The sequence below is a fragment of the Falco rusticolus genome, chromosome 8 (genome assembly GCF_015220075.1).
Source record: "Falco rusticolus isolate bFalRus1 chromosome 8, bFalRus1.pri, whole genome shotgun sequence".
NCBI lineage: Eukaryota > Metazoa > Chordata > Aves > Falconiformes > Falconidae > Falco > Falco rusticolus.
The window spans coordinates 6,680,591-6,696,825 of record NC_051194.1 but is presented as its reverse complement, the minus strand read 5'-3'; the positions used below and the strand labels follow the sequence as shown (position 1 = coordinate 6,696,825).

Sequence of the window (16,235 nt, the reverse complement as noted above, 5' to 3'; positions counted from 1 at the left end):
ATGGCAGGCCCTCCCCACTCCCCAGCCACCACAGCCTGAACTTTCCATCAGCGATGCTTTTATGGTGGCCTCTAATGATTAACCCAGGGGCTAGCAGCTGAAGGTGCTTTGCAGTGCTGTCGTGCTGTCAGCCCCACATGCCTAGGGAAGTTGGGGCTGGGGGACCCCCATCTTCCCCGCAGGCTGCAGCCGTGGTGGGTTATGGTGAGAGGGACATGGAAAGCCACCAGTGGTCCTGCAGGGCAAGGAAGGACAGAGCTAGCTGGGGAGGGAGCTCAGCATCCCCAGGCATGGGGAGGCAGGCGGGCAGAAGGCCTACACCCTAGGAGTGGCAAAGGCAAAAATAAAATCTCCTCCACCATAGGAAAGGGTTCTTAAAGAAATTTGCAGCCTCACACCAGGATTCATCCTGGAGGCTCAGCCCATGGTGCTGGGCCCAAGGCAGCATGGCCCATAGGGTTAACAGCCCGGTGCACCAGGGCCACATGCACAAACCACACACAAACCATAATTTTTCTGTTTATCCTGGGTTTGTGGCTTTTACCTGACCAGGACTGAGGTTTGCAGGGCAAAGCCCAGGGGGTCTGTGCCCCTCCAACCCTGGAAGCCCCTCTAGATGTGCCCTTATTGCATGCTGAGGAACCCCCTGAATAACCCAGGAGAGGCTGTGTCACACACCACTTTTTAATGGCAAGCTGACAGCACACGGGAGAAGGCACACATGACATCAGGGTGATGGGAACTGGCAGCGTCAGGTCCAGACAGCCCCATCCAGAAGCTCACCGGCACCCCCCAGGCCAGCAGCATGGGCAGGAGGTGGATTCTCCCTGGGCTGAACTACCCCAAAATCACACGCAGGTGCTGAAACCCAGCCCTTTGCCTTTCCCTGGGAAAAGCAGCACTCAGTGCTAGGGACAGCCCTTGGCTCTCCCTCGGAGATGGACACAGGTCCTCCTTTGGCTCTGAGTCCAGCTGAGACCTGTCCCTGACCTCCTGCACACGTAGGGGACAGGTCACTCAGCCTCTTCCCTCCCTTCAGCTCACCCCAGCCCTGACAGGCACCAGTGGGGAAGAGCTGCCCTGACCCACTGATGTCCCTCAGGAATCTACAAGCTTGGAAAGGCCCAAGCTGGTTTGTTCATAAAGCTTTTTTGTTTTTCATCCCCTTCTAATCGTTTTTAGCTGCTCATTTTATTAGGTCAGATTTCTTTAATGGGGCACTGGTTTGTGCTGGTTTTGCTGGAGCACCTCTGTGTGAGCGGAGGGCCTGCACACACCATCCTTAGGGCATGGAGGATATTACAGTCCTTTCCCACATGTGTTTGTGGGTTACTGGAGTTAAATACACACGAGCAGAGAAGACCAATGCAGAGGACCTCCTCCTCTCCCCACCTCCTGCAGCCTGAACATCCCTGCTGTCCGAGCATCCCTGCGCAGGGAGGGCAGGGCTGGGGAGGAGGGTGGGAGTGAGGCAGCCCAGACGCTTCAACCAGACGCCATCACACAGCTGCACAGACTCACCACACAACTTGCCATACTGAACAGAAACACCTTGGGGGCAGTGGGACAGGCACCAGCTCCGTCCTGGTGGGGCCAGGGTGGTGGTGAGGAGGCTGGCAGGGTCGGCAGCTCCCAACTGCTCCCCAAAAGACCCCCCAAGCTGTCCTGAAGTGCCGCAGTGCAACCTGTGCAAACTGGGGGGTGTGTGTGGGGGGGTAGTGTGTGTGAGCCCCCCATCAGCCTACAGGGTGCTCGGTCCTCTCACATCATGGACTCCTCCTCCTCCTCCTCCATCTCCCGGTCCACCTCGATGGCCGTGTTCTCGTAGCTGGTGATTCCCCCATATTTCCGCATGTGGACCATCAGCGGCTTGGGGGACTGGCTGCCGGCCAGGCTTGCCACATACATGCCCGTTCGGTTCTCCTCCAGCGACGGGCCCCAGTCCATGGTGGGCCGGCTGGCTTGCTGGACTCGCTGCAAGGAGACAGGCAGAGCGAGCACAGGCACCCTGCACCAGCACCCCCATCCAGCAGCTCACCCACCCCTCCCAGGGGATGGTGTCCTCTGCCAGCCCTGAGGGACTGGAAGAGCCTCCGATAAGGATGGGATGGGGGCCAAAAGCTTGTCCTGAAGCTTTTTGGGAAAGTGGCTCTGGGTAAGTGCCCTGCTGTGTGCTGGGCAGGTGTTGTGGTCTGTGGGTGCTGGTCACAAGGGCTTGCAGGAGCTAGGGGCTATGGCAGGGCTGCAGCCCTGTGGTGTGGGGTTAGAGCCACCCAGACAAGGGGTCAGCCTCAGCCAAGGCAGTTCCTGGCCACGCCACTGTGCCCACGGCTGCACCAAGCCAGGCTGCAGCCAGTGGGTGCCCCAGCAGGCAAGTTGTTGCCTGGGGAGGGCAGCAAGCCCTGCTGCCTCTGCTTTTTGCAGCCTGGGGAGAGCAGCAAAGCCCAGCCGGGCTGGGAAGGCTGTGACCAGCCGGCGGCTTCATAACCTGCTCCTGGGCAAAGTCTTTCAGCAGAGGGATCCCACCTGTGCTGCCTGTGGCCGCCTGCATGTTCTGGCAGCTGCCTGCCTTGCTCTATCGCTGCTCCTGCAAAATGGGTGCAAAGTCCCATGTGCCTGCACCTGCCCCATGCTAGGGACAACGTCCTTCCCCACAGGGCCAGGCACAGCAAGCTTGGTTTGGAAGGGGCATGGGAAGCAGTGAGACTCGGTGCCTGCCTGGCATCGTGGGAAGGGGCACTGCTGGAAATGCCCTGGGACATGCCATCTCTCATACCCCATGGGCAGCAAGGAGGGGTGGAGGCACACACCTCCAGGAGAGAGGAAGCAGAAATTTCCAGATAATACAGGTTTTACAGGGTCTCGTTGTCACCCCTGCACATTTCTGGGGTGCTCCCCAGCAACGCTGGGCCCCAGCACCTCCTACCTCCCACAGCGTCCCTTCTTCTCGGAGCACAGCCACCACCATGCCCACGGGAATCATCAGGCAGGAGAAGACTCCCATGAGGATGCCCAAGACCTCAGCCCAGCCAGGGAAGCGGTAGCTGCCGTACTCAGAGGGCTGGTACTTGATGATGTTGTACACCAGCAGAGCCTGTGGGATGGCAAGAAACTGAAGTCAGCAGAGGGCCCTCTGAAGGTCTCATGCTCAAAAAAGACCTGGAGAAGATGGAGACCTCCCAGCAGAACCAGAATGGTCCTTGGGGCAGGAGATGCCAGCAGAGTGACTTGTTGCAATGGGAAGTCACCAGGGATGCTGGCACCACTTTGGCTTTCCAGCACCATCCAGCACCTCAAGCTGAGCAGTTACCATCATTGTTGCTGGGGACAGGACCATCCAGCAGGCTCTGAAGTAGGGCCCTGGTTTGAAGCCCAGCATCATGTGGATATCTCGGCAGAACCTCTTCATGCCTGAAGGAGGGAGAGGGAAAGGGACTCAAAACTGTGATCCCCCACCCAGGGCCAGATGCCTGTACCGGGCTGCTCTTCCCTGATCAAAAGTGGTGGTTTGCATCCTCTACAGCAAAGAGGTGTCCCCTCCCAGCTGGGAGATGCAGGAAGGGGGGCCCCAGCAGGTGCTGTCTGAGGGACCAGGTTTAGAACCCCAAGTATCTCAGGAGAGGTGAATACAGTGATGGCCAAGAAGAAACAAGTGGTGGGAGCAGAGGTGTTTCATGGTCATTCTAAGGCTGCTGGCTCCCTTACCTTTCCCTCTAAATCTGTCTCTTGATACAGAGAACCCACCCTTCCCCGTGCCCCTGTGGTGACAGACACCCTTACCATAGACACGTGTCACCACGAGGCAGGTAGTGATCACCACCACCATGAGACCAAAGCCAGCACTGTAGTCATCCAGTAGGACCAGCCAGTACATCCCACCCTGTGGAGGCAAAGCGCAGCGGCCAGCATCTCCATGGCCATTGTCCCAATAAACTCCCACCCCCATGTCCTCCTGCTTTTGGGGACACATCCCCTGAGGCCCTTTGTGGGCGCTGGGGAAGACAACAGTCAGGCACCTCAGGAGACATCACTTTCCTTCTGGGGCTGGTTGCAGGGACAGGAATAACGTAGTGTCGCTCCCCCTGGACCTCACATCCCCAGGAAGCCCAGGCTCATGGATCATCTCTCTTCCACCTTGTTAGCTGACGTGAATACATGTGTCTGCAAACTTGGCCCCTGCCCTAAGCTCTCCCTGAAGTGAGGTCCTAGTCAGTCCCCACAACGAATCCAGCCCCACAGCCTTACCTCTGTTGTGAGGATGAGCCCCATCAGGAAGAGGGCGATGCAGATGACAGCTGAGAATGAAGCTTTCTTTGGCCGAAGGTAGTAGGGAAATTCATCTGTCACTGCTGTAACGATGGTCTCCATGAAGGCAAACTGCATGCAGAAGAGAAGAGGGTCCCCTGAGCCCCCGGGGCTGCCTGGCACAGCGGCTGGCTCAGTGGGCTCTGTCCTTACCTGGCTGTCCAGGCCCAAGGTTAACAGCATGAAGAAGAACAGGAAAGACCAGAATGGAGAAAGGGGGAGCATTGTCATGGCCTGGGGGTACACCACAAAAGCCAGGCCAGGACCTAGGGGAGGTAAAGGACAGCAGGGTGAAAAAGGGGTGACAGTGTGGGGCATGGACGGATGGAGGAGAGGAGAACCCAGCAGACTGACATCATGGCAGGGGCCTGCCAGGGCTCCTGCAAGATGGGCAGGAGGGGTCCTGCAGCAGAGGGTGGAGAGGTACAGGAGAACCAGCCTGCTCCTTGCTCAGACCTTTATTAGACATCGCTTGGCACACTCAACACTTGCATGACAGGAACTGGTCTCCCCGCTTCCCTCCCCCTGGTCAGCCGAGTGCACGGTTTCATCCTCACACTGACACCCTCAGATGCCTTCCATCCTGGAGGGGATGCACAGTGCACCCAGGCAGAGGGTGAAGGAGAAAGGGTGTCTGTTTGACCTCACCTGCTTTTGCCACCTGGTTAACAGGGACCCCAAGCTCCTGGGACATGTATCCCAAAACAGAGAAGATGGCAAACCCTGCCAGGATGCTGGTGATGGCATTGCCCAAGGTCACTATGAAGGTGTCCCTACAGAGGAGAAAGAGCATGCTGTGAACGTGCCTGCTCCTTCCCACCCCGCACCAGTGCACGGTGGCATTGCCAGCCCCAGGTGCCACAGTAACACGACCCAGTGCTATTCTCCTCCAGGGCTTCTCTTGGCATGTGCTTCCCAGGGCCAAAAGGAATATTTATCTAATGACATGGTCATTTTGTGGGGGTTCCTCCCAAGCTTTCTTTCCCCTGTGGAGGGGATCAGCCCAGATGTCCAACAGCCAGACTCTGCTGGTGACCCACAATGGATGCTGGTGACATGCATAGCTCTAGCCTCAAATATCCCCAGCCTTGAGCACCTACAGCCCAAACCTTCTGATCCAGGTGCTGTGCCTCGATGCTTAGCAGAGTTTTCTACCACAGATCCTGCTGTCCTTCTCGAGCCTGTGTAAGCTGCCAGGTATCTGTAAGATGCTCGAGCAAGTGCTGGATGACCCTGTGCTGCACCATGTGCTTCTTCTGGCTTTAAACCCACCAGATGAGGCTTTCATGGCTCCCCCCAACCCACACTTTTTAGAAGACAGCAGCCGGCTCCCACCTGTAGATATTCTGATGGAAGGTGTTGTACGAGGCGAAGGTGAGGAGGCCCCCAAAGCCTACCCCAAGGGAGTAGAAAATCTGCAGGGCTGCCTCAATCCACACCTGGGGGAAAGAAACAGGTCTGAGGACAGCAGGGGGCTGGAAACCTCCTCCAAGGAAAAGGGAGTTGAAAATATGCTTCCCCAGCCATCCAAGCACGCAAAAGCCTACAGGGTCTTTGCCTTTCCCTGTTAACATGCTCACCACTCATAGTGGGTCGGCTGGCTAGCAGAAGGGTAACAAGAGCATTTTAGAGCCCAGCATGGCACTGAACGCCTTTGTAAAACTGGGTGCTCTCTGCTACAACACTGACGTCCCAAGAAAACTCCCTGCTCCACACACAGATTGCTTGAGAAAAACGGAACAGCCAAAACCATCATGGGCACCCACCGACACCCCCCAGCCCATCACAGGGGCTGGGATAATCCTGCCCACAGTCCTGGTACCCAGGGGAGGTGGTAAGCACACTGTTCCCTGCCTGGAGAGCCTGAAATGCAGGCAGAGGGCTGTACCAGGTGGGAGGAGTGGCATAGGCAAGGTGTGGAGCAAAGACAGATTGCTGGAAGGCAAACACTTTGGGTTTAGAAACAACCAAGAGAGAGGGCTTTAGGTTGAGGGTGGCTGGAAAAGGCACCTGGGTAAGTGAACTGCCTCTGTTGCATGCTGGAGGTGGCAGGAGAAGGTTCATTTTTGTGTCTTGAACAAACTACACAAGGCCCTGCTCACCTTGGAAGACAGCAAGTGATCAAACTGGGGTGTGAGGTAAAACTGGATCCCCTTCCAGGCCCCCTCCAGGGTCACGCCACGAATAAGCAGCATCACCAGGATGAGGTACGGGAAGGTGGCAGTGAAGTACACGACCTGTGGGAGGAGCAGAGCCAGCTGGGAGAGCCGGGAGCGAGAGCACAGCACCAGCATTCCCTCCCAGCCCTGTCCCCACAGTGGGACCCTGCACTGCCTGGTATCATGCTGCAGTGCTGGGGTCTTCGGGACGCAGGAGAGCCATCAGCCCTGCTGTGTCTGGGTGCACAAACCATCCCCAAAGTGGCCTGTGTCCAGCTAATGCTGTTTATGGGTCTCACTTTCCCAGATATGCAGAAAATTGCAGGCACTGGTGAGCATCACCCCCCCCAGAAGAGACTGTGCAGCCCTCACCTTGCCAGAGGATTTGACTCCCTTTAGGATGCACAGATAGACGATAGTCCAAGAAAGGAGCAGGCACAGACACAAGTTCCAGCGGATTCTCCCGGGATCCCCGATCCCAGAGCTCCCTTGGATGTGCAGGACGTACCGGCTAGGGAGAAAGGAGAGTCACTAGTGAGAGGCCATGGACACCTCCCGCCTCCTTCCAGAGGCCCTCTCTGAACGTAGCAATGCTTCTGCTGCAAAAAACAACCTCATCGAAAGTCCCAGCAATGAAAGAGCAACAAGGCACTGGCAGCTATTTGCTGGGGAAAGCGGAGCAACTGGTGTGATTTCACCACCATGCATTAAAGACCCCAGAGGGGATGGCCTGGCAGCTTGAGAGAAAATTCCCAGCTGGTCCAGGCATGGGATGCATTTCAGTCTAATATATCTCCAGGCCAGCAAAGCAGCGCTAGATCGTGGACACTTCCCACATCCCAGGGACATGATCCCAACGGATAAACTGAGATATCGCCAGCAGCTGCCCATGACAGCCCATCACTGCACCCACAATGCCAACCATGAGTGCCCACCATGCCATGAGATGTGCATCACAGACCCTCCACCCCTCATCCTATCCTCATGCTCTTCCCAGATGGATGCCAACCGGGTCAGGCTGACCTCTTTACCTCCAGTACTCCTCACTGGGGCTGACGGTATTGCTGATGTTGACAGGGAAGGTGGTGTTCCCTGTCTTGATGACGTGGTGGTCCAGGCACAGGTCGGTGTTCCACCAGTTGCCGCAGTGCTGCCAGGGCAAGTCGCTTGTGAGGGATGCAAAGAGGTAGAAGAGAACGTAAGCAATGATCATATTGTAGTAAATGGCCACGAGGGAGACGATGAGGATGGTGCCCATGCCAATGCCTGGAGGAGGGAGAGGGTAAAGGAGGAGTGAGCTATCTCTCTGGAGCAGAGCAAATCCAAAACCAGGGTCAGACACTGGATCTCAGCAGCCAAATATTTAACCAGTCAGAGGTTCACCTGCTGGGGGGACTCTCTTATTGCCATTACACCCTCCAGACATGCCTTCTCTGAATTGATGATCTATTGCATTGTACAGATGATTTTACTCCAACGTAATGTTGAGAATGAGAGTATTTTATTTGACTTTTTAAAAACTTTATTCTTACCTTCGTCTTTAACAGTTATTGCTTAGCTTTGTTGCAGTATTTTGTATACTAACTGGCTTAACAATTTTCATACAATTTCTAGAGCTTCAAAGACCTATCCATCTCATACATATCATGCAGCTACTAAAACAGCTAACCCAGAAGTCCAGCCTGCTCCACCTTCCTCCACGATTTAACCTTTGATTCTAACAAGAGCTTTGAGCATCATAGGATGCTGATGCTGGTCCATGTCCTCATTCAGCAGCTCTTCCAGAGGTCTTGCAAAAGCTCTGGACTTCACTCACGCACCTTTAAAGAGAGGGCTTATCTTCCAGACAGCGAGTGGCCCCAGGCTGGAGAACTGACCAAGTGACAGCTCCATGAAGAAGATGGGGATCCCACAGATGGCCAGCATGATGAAGTAAGGAACCAAGAAAGCTCCTGCAAGAAACAAGAAAAAAACCTAAAAATAACACAGAGCAAACACCTAAAGACCATCTATGACAGAGAATAATGTTCATTCAGCTTTCTGTGGCCCTGAAGGATCTAAGCCACAGTCTGGAAGACAGCAAGGGGTGGCAGTTCACTGCTAATGCAGGAGGAAAGGGTCTGTGATCCACCCAGTGCCCTGCTTCCCCCCTGCTCCCAACTCTCTTTTGTCCTTGAATCTTTCACAAATGTTGTGAAATTCTCCAGTTATTATTGCATTTGGCAAGCAATTACTCTGGGAGTAGTTGAACAAGCTGGGCAATTTGCACAACTACACTGGGGTCTTGCATTGCAAAAATCTTGCTCTGCTCCTTTGATACCTGGGAAGCATTTGGTGACCCCACTGAGTCCTGGAGGACATCAGCCCAAGAAGCTATTGGAAACCAAGAGAGATGGATGCTCAGGCAGTATCCAGCCCAGCATGGAGCTGGGGATGCCGCCAAGGCCATGAGTGCAGAGGTGATCTGGTGAGTCCCTTCCACACATGGGTACAGGTGGTTAAAACCCTATAGCAAGCATCGGGGGCAGCAGGAGGCTTCACCCCATAACAATGAACACTACTTCCCAGCCCCGAGAGGGGAAGACACATCTCTTCAGAGACATGTCCCACCAGCCCAGCTCAGTGAGGGGCAGATGTGGCCACTCCAAAGGATGCTCAGGTACCTCCTCCATTGGTGTAAGCCCTGTAGGGGAACCTCCAGACATTTCCAAGGCCCACGCAGTATCCGATGCAGGAAAGGAGGAAATCCAGTCGTCCCGTCCAGTTCCCTCTGTCTTCTGGGCACTCGGAGCCCAGGTCCCTGTCCTGGCTGCTGGGGCTCACCAGGAGCTCTGGTGTCACCGGCTGAGTAAGAGCAGGGGATGGGAGAGGGCAGGCGGGGATCAGGGGAAGAATGGAAACAAAGGATGAAGAGTGGGAGAGAGGAAAGGAGAACTGAAAGCTTGGGTGTGAATTTGTGACCCCAAGTCACAGCATTGACACTTGTCCCTTGAGGACACCCTGTCCCAGCAGCTCTCTGTGACCAGATCAGAGGACGTCTTGCTCTGCTGCTGAGCAAGGAAAAGGGATAAATGCAATCCCACATGGCCAGAGCTCCCCTGGGAAAGGCAGGATGGTCCCGGTTCATCTTGAGAGGCCAGGACCTGTCATCTTGCAACCCCAGTTTCCTAAGAAATCCTTTCAAAGGGTCATGATAAACTTCCCTCCTCTCCCACAGAGCATGGCTGTGAGGACAGCAGGGGAAGAACCACCCTCATCCTGTCCCGGAGCACAGCACCCCAGCCCCACGCGCCCCTGCCATGCTGGGCACTCGGCTGCCATTAAACGCTCTGTAGGTTTTCTGCACTTTTCCAACTGCCAAAAGCCTACGCTGTGGGGATTTAGTGACGCACTCCCGGCTGTCCCTGCTGAGAGAGCTCCTTCCAGCTTTCCTAATCTGCCCTGGATCAGTGAGGCTCAGGCAGCTATTCAGCAGGCAGGGAATTAACCCCTTCCCTTCCTGCCTGGCTGCCTCAGTGCTGCAAGAGGGAGGCACAGTCCCTGCAATGCATTTAGGTTGGTGTCATGCACCAGGAGGGAAGCTCCTTGGTGTTTCTGTGTCTGCTTACATCAGGTCTGCAGTGAGATCCTTAGTTTGTCTGAAATTGCCCAGTTTCCTGACCTTGGGAGAGTGGGGAAGGCATCCCTGCTGGCTCCCATCCCATCAGCAGTCACCAAAGCTGAAAGCCTCAGCTCAGCTTAGAACCCATTGCAGATATCCCTTCTGCAAGGCCAGGCAGCAAAAAAGGGGTGGGATGAGGATCCTGCCCCTGTGCCACTGCACATTGCCTGGGACTATATCGGGTTTGGCTGGCATTGAGGCACAGAGGCAGAAGGGTGCTGAGCTCCCTGCCAACAAGGCACCAGAGACCCATTTGGGAACCTTCCTTTCTTTTTGGGAACTCAAGAGGAAAAAAAAAAGCAGCCACCTCCGTATCCCCGAGTTCATGGGTCACAGGGAACATGCCCATGGGTTGTGGCTGAGGGCGAGGGGCCTGGATTTGGAGGGATCATCCAGGAGTTGTGGGTCCCCCTGCATGAGTGCGTACAAGTGCTCAGAGCCTGCAGCAGACCTCCATCCCCCAGGAGGTGAGAGCTGGTGAGCAGAGCCCAGCGCTGCCCTGCTGCAGCTCCCAGGGAAAGCGGCAGCTATCTCCTCTCCTCCTCCTCTTCCTCAACTGCTGGACTGTGGGATGCTCTTGCTACCGGTTCCCATGGAGACGAGGAGCCATGCTGGCGATGGCTATAGGCTCCCACTTTTCACAGGGTGCACCCCACTCCTCCAGCCCCTGGCACCACATACGTGCTGCTCACAGCCTGAAGGCATGGTATATGGAAGTGAACCTGTCATGCAAAACCCTCAAGGGACAGCCGGGGAAAACTTCCCAAAGCCAACCTGAAATGCACAGCCCAAGCAAAGGCTTTAACTAAAACTCACCATTAAAGCCTATCACTGCTGGATGCCACCATCACAAGGCAAGGGCCAGAAGAAAAAGCTTCAGAAACACAGGCTGGAAAGTCAAAATATGACCCAAATATAATACTGTTGCTATAAAACTGTTGCTAACTGGCAGTTCTCCTACAGCTGTTTAACACAGCTCTCTGGCTCAGCAACTTCTCCAAACCATGGCCATGCCTGCTAACCCAGCACACACAGCGGGCATGACCCACAGCAGCCTGTGCTTGCAGGTGATGGACAGACTGCTCTGCAACATCCCTCCTGAAAGCTCCAGTGGCTAAAAGCTGTATTCACAAAGGTCCCTGCCAGGTGGGGACAGAAGCTCTGGAGCCATCACAGTTCAACCTTCCCCTCAAAATATGCTTCCTGGTCCATCATGCTGCCTGGAGCGCTCTTGCTTTCCAGGTTTGCACCACAGAAAAACAGTAGGCAGAGATGCTGGGAGATCATTAAATCCTCTCGCCTAATTCCTGCACCTCTGCCTAATTCTAAACAGCTGCAAGAGGGCAGCAGCGGAGCCACATGACCTGATTAAATGCAGGTGCCCACCCATCAGATGTAGCATGGAAATCAACAAAGAAACCAGAAAAAGAAAAGAAAGGAACTAATCTGACCTTTTCCAAACTGTACATGGCCCCGTCCCCATCTCAGTCACCCTTTTCAAAGGCCACGGGATGTAGTTTGTCATCTATGTCTCAGTGATGACTGCTCCCCTTATTAATATCTTCAGCTGGAGCTCTGCAGTTTAAATCTGGGACCCCAGAGCTGAAAGCAGAGACTGCTCAGGAGTTGGGTAGACCCTGCAGTTGGTGACATTGTGGTCTCTGTTGGGTAGCTTGGGGAGGCACGGGCCAGGGATGCTGCTGGAAAACACACATGGAGGCTGCTCCCTGACTGTGATGGCCAAAAATGCCCCCAACAAAGCCTTTTCACAGAAATCAAAGAAAACCCGGCCTGTTTGCCTGACTTAAAAGGAATTGGAAAATGCACTATTTAAGGATTCCAGCCCATCTTTGCCCCAAATAGCTGAGAGATCCACACCTCTCTACTTCTGGCTGCTGTAAATCTCACACACCACCTTGATTTCAGCTGGGTTTTTTTAGGATTAATGCTCCCTTTCAGCCTTTGTTATAACAGGAATTTTCTTTTTCAGCAGCAGCTGAAGTGCTCTAGTGCTACAATATTGCTCTAGTGCTTTCCACTGTTAACTGCCGTCTTTCAAACCGGGTTCCCATCTCGCAGTTATAAACAGACGGGGTCTAACAGCTCCCTTGGCAACCACGTCCTCTTTGAACACAGCATCACTTTCCATTATTCACCAGAAGATGCTCCCAAATAAGTCAGCAAAGCAAAGGTCACCGAGAAGAAAAAGCACTTTAGTCTCTGCCAAGATAAGAGCTGGCTTCCATAAGGAAATTGCCCTATGCTAATTATTTTCTGTAAAAAACAATTTATGTAAACCAGTGCAAAACTCAGCTGTACCCATGAAAAAAACAGCCTGATTAAAGTTAGTTTTTCATATTTTGTCTCCATTCAAACTGGCACTGTGGGTTTATTTTGTCAGTGTTTTGTGCATGGACCACAGCCTTTCATTGGGAGAAATGCCACCCGACGCCAGATTTGTCCCCTGCAGATCCCAGCTGTGTGCGAGCACAGTGCGTCTGTAAAGTGTGAATCACTTCAGATTAGTCTGAATTGCTTGTTAATCTCTTCGAGAAAAAAAACCAGCATAAAAAATAATTCCAATGTAATATCGCTTAGAAAGTGAAGTAAATGGAGCATCTCTGTGGTGCGGAATTGCCCATTAAAGGGCTGTGCTAACTGGTTTCCCCCAGCCCGGGGTCACAGCACATGCCAGGAGAGGGAGCAAGATGCTGGAGTGTGGGGGGGCTAGAGATTGCTGAGGCTGAAGCAAACTCATTACAGCAATGTCCAAAGCACAGGGAATATGCACAGCTGCAGATGCTTATGGTCTTTCATCCCAAAACCCTGGGGAAGGAGCGGGGACGGCTCGAGGCAGTTTGTGGCAGGCAGGGGGGTGCAGTGGCTCAGGCAGGAGGATGCTGCTTGGCAGCCTGGCCAGGTTACAGGGGGGGCAGCCCAGATCCAGGTTCCCACCGCATGGCTTCAGTCCATTCCTACCAAATAACCCCCAAAGCAAATAATCAAACAAATATAAAACATCCGCTCGGCTCTTCTGGAAATACTATTTTGCAAAAGCCAACCTGAAATCCTTAGAAGCCTGAGAAAGATCTCCTCTATTAAAGAGGAATTTCCATATGTCTAAAACATGTCTGGGGAGAAGGCTTAAAACTCCCAGCTCACCAGTGGGAAGTGGATCACAATGAGAGGGAGAGGAGGCTGTCGGGGTCCCAGGGCATGCGCTGCAACTGGGGATGTGCACACTCCTCCATCGGCCACAGCCAGCTCCAGGCAAGCCCAATGCCAGCATTGGACATGGTGGTCCCAAGGTGCAGGGTGGCTGCGAGCACCAGGTTCTCTGTCTGGAGCTCAGCAAGAGTATTTCTGGGTAATGATGGACAGCAGGGCCCTGAGCAGCACTGGGAATGGGGAAAATAACTCCAGAGACATCTGCTTTTCATTCCAGCTGATCACTGTGGGACTAAATGAATTCCTGAGTAAATGTTAAACAGGATCACCAGCAGCAGAGAAATTCAAGTATCTCAGAAAGCCTTTGGAAGGGACAAAGACAACTTTTAATGGATCTCGCAGTCACAAAGTAATCTGAAAAAGCAATTTTTAGGAAAGGGGAGGAGAGGGAAGAGCCAGGCGATGCCTCCAAGCAACAGTGGAGAAAGGTAGGCAGCCCTGAGGTTGCCAGGGCTGTCAGATAGCTGCTGGCTTTCACCAAGCCACTGCTGGCTTTTTCACATCGTGTCCCAATATCCTAGGAATTTCCTGGCAGAGATGAAACTTCCCTGGGTTTTTGTTCATCTGAAGCTGGCACAGGCTGGAGTCACCCTGGCACAATCCGGCAGAGGGCAGAGCCGGAGGGGCTCGCGGCCCTGGGTCGCCACCTGGGATGCTCAGGGAAGGGCTGACACACCAGCAGCAGCTACGAATCCCCAGGAGGGAGCTGTGGATGCCAGCCTCTGCCACCCTACTCTGTCATGTCCCCACATGGGGTGGGCACAAGAAGGAGTTTGGTCCCCAACGTGGGGGCAGACAGGGACTCAGAGAGCCTGGTAAGAGCAAAGTGGCAGTGGAGGGGAGCATAGGACAGGAAAGCCTGAGGGATGGGTGTAAAAAGGGTTTCCAGCAGGATATAAAAAGTGATAGTAGCTCTGCCCTGAAGCCAGGGTTCAGGGTCCAGCACCACCGAGACCCTTTTAAATCCTATGGAGGAGAAGGAGGAGGCGGCAATGTGAGCTGCAGGTGGGAAAGGCACTGTCCAGCTCCCTGTGCTCATCCTGCTGGGGGGGAACCCCTCATCACCACCCGCACTCCGAGAGCAGGCAGTCCCCTGGGCTGGTGGGAGCAGCATCCCCGGGGTGCCACGCTGTAGGGAGCAGCATCCCCGGGGTGCCACGCTGTAGGGAGCCGGCTCTACCCCCGGGTTCCCACCCACAGCTGCCCAGCCAGACACAACATGAATCATCAGCGGCAGCACCTGCTCCTGGCAGGGGAGGGCTGGGAGAGAGCACCCAGCCAGCTGGAGCAGGCAGCAGGCAGCTCTGCCCGCAGCACAGGGCCTCCCTGGTCCACTGATAGCAGCGAGGCAGGAGCAGTGCTCACAAAATGCCCCCCATACCTCTCCCCATGATCCTGCTTTGGCCCCACACGCTCACGCTATCCCCGTTTACAATCCCTGCCACGGAAAAGTCTGTCGGCTGCACACGGAGGCTCCCTGGGCAGAGGATGGCAAGGTGATGGGCATCCCTTGCCCCTGCTCCCTGGCTCCCAGCCCTGGGGTCACCCCCACTCCCCGGCTCTCACCTCCCGGAGATGCTGCTGCCGAATCTTCTTCATCCCAGAATCCTGTTGCTATGCGCTCTCTGCTCCGACACTTTTTTCCTCTCGCTTTCTCTGGCGTGAGGGAGGGAGAAGGGGGAGCGGGCGAAGCGATAACAGGCAAGGAGGGGTGCCACTTTCCTGCCGGCTGGGCTGGCGGGGCGGAGGGAGGCAGGGGGGACGGGAGGAGCGAGGCTGGAGGAAAGGTTTGCCTGGAGTTGAGGATGGCTGCGTGCTGAGCAGGGAGGGAGGAGGGGACAGCTCTAGGCAGGCTGGAGAAGGGCTGTCTGATAAATGCGCCCCTGCTGAGGAGGGGTCCCGGACTTCAGCCCCCTGCCAGGAAAGTCTGCTACTTTACTCATGCCATGAATGTGTCAGGTCTCCCTAGGGATGGGCCTGGCCTTGCAGGCACCCTGCACAGGGCACCTTGGGGGTCCTATGTGCCTGGTGGCAGCAGCACAAGTGCAGACACCAAAAACTCCCAGCATCTTTCTGAGCAGCTCTGAGCTGATTTTCCTATGGCAGGACACGGTTGGAGCCTCAGCAGGTCAGATCTGGCTTTTCCTCAAGCTATCTGAGCCCAGTCCTTAGCCCAGGGGAGTGTGATGCTCAACAGCCATCGGTCCCTTTGGGTAGGACCAGCATATCCCACCATTCTGGGGGCAAGAGCAATCCTCGGGCAGGCTCCAGGGTAAGCAGCTGAGTCCAGCATATCATGGGCCCAATGCTGGAGCACAGGTCACATCTCCAGGGTTCAGACATCCCTGTTGGGTCAGCAGTGGGATCCTACAGCCCTAAAGCCCAGGGAGATGTGAGCTTTTCCCCATCATGCTCAGTCAAATCCCCAGTGAGATGGCAGAGAGATGATCTGTGGCTTCTCTCACTTTCATGGTTGGAAATGTCTCATGCCAGGCTGCAGAAGGGGACAACCCCATATGCCCTAGGGCCAGTGTGGTACCAGCAGAGCTGTTGTCTGTGTGAGGACCCACAGGAAGACCTCTTCCCTTGATAATATTCTCTTGTCCTTCACTTTCTCCCTGGACTGTGCCCAGTCCATCAGGGTGTGTGCATCCCTTTTCCTTGCAAATGCTCTGTGGTGCCTCAGCCTGCCCCAGACCTGTCCCCAGCTGCTTTGCTCAGGGTTAAGACTGAGCAGGCAGCACTGGGGATGTGGAGGACGATAACTGGGAACTGAGAGGACCCAGTCTGTCCAATGTAAGAGCAAATCTCCCTGATATCTAATGGCAGTTGTGCTCCTACAGCTCTCCAAGCACTTCTGAAATTTTTTCCCAAAAGGAAAC

The 16,235-nt window shown here is 54.8% G+C and overlaps 1 protein-coding gene across 1 annotated transcript; it reads right to left on the bottom strand.

Moving 5' to 3' along the window:
• Nucleotides 1-670: 670 nt before the first annotated feature.
• Nucleotides 671-15,134, bottom strand: SLC6A7 (solute carrier family 6 member 7). The gene is made up of 14 exons (XM_037398822.1): nt 14,920-15,134; nt 9,128-9,308; nt 8,285-8,416; nt 7,496-7,730; nt 6,837-6,975; nt 6,408-6,542; nt 5,641-5,744; nt 4,954-5,078; nt 4,459-4,571; nt 4,246-4,377; nt 3,781-3,880; nt 3,311-3,411; nt 2,927-3,094; nt 671-1,974 (listed from the first exon to the last, which is right to left on the bottom strand). Exons 1-14 carry the CDS (start codon nt 14,950-14,952, stop codon nt 1,762-1,764), a joined length of 1,911 nt encoding a protein of 636 aa, XP_037254719.1. The 5' UTR covers nt 14,953-15,134; the 3' UTR covers nt 671-1,761.
• Between the last annotated feature and the right edge of the window lie 1,101 nt (nt 15,135-16,235).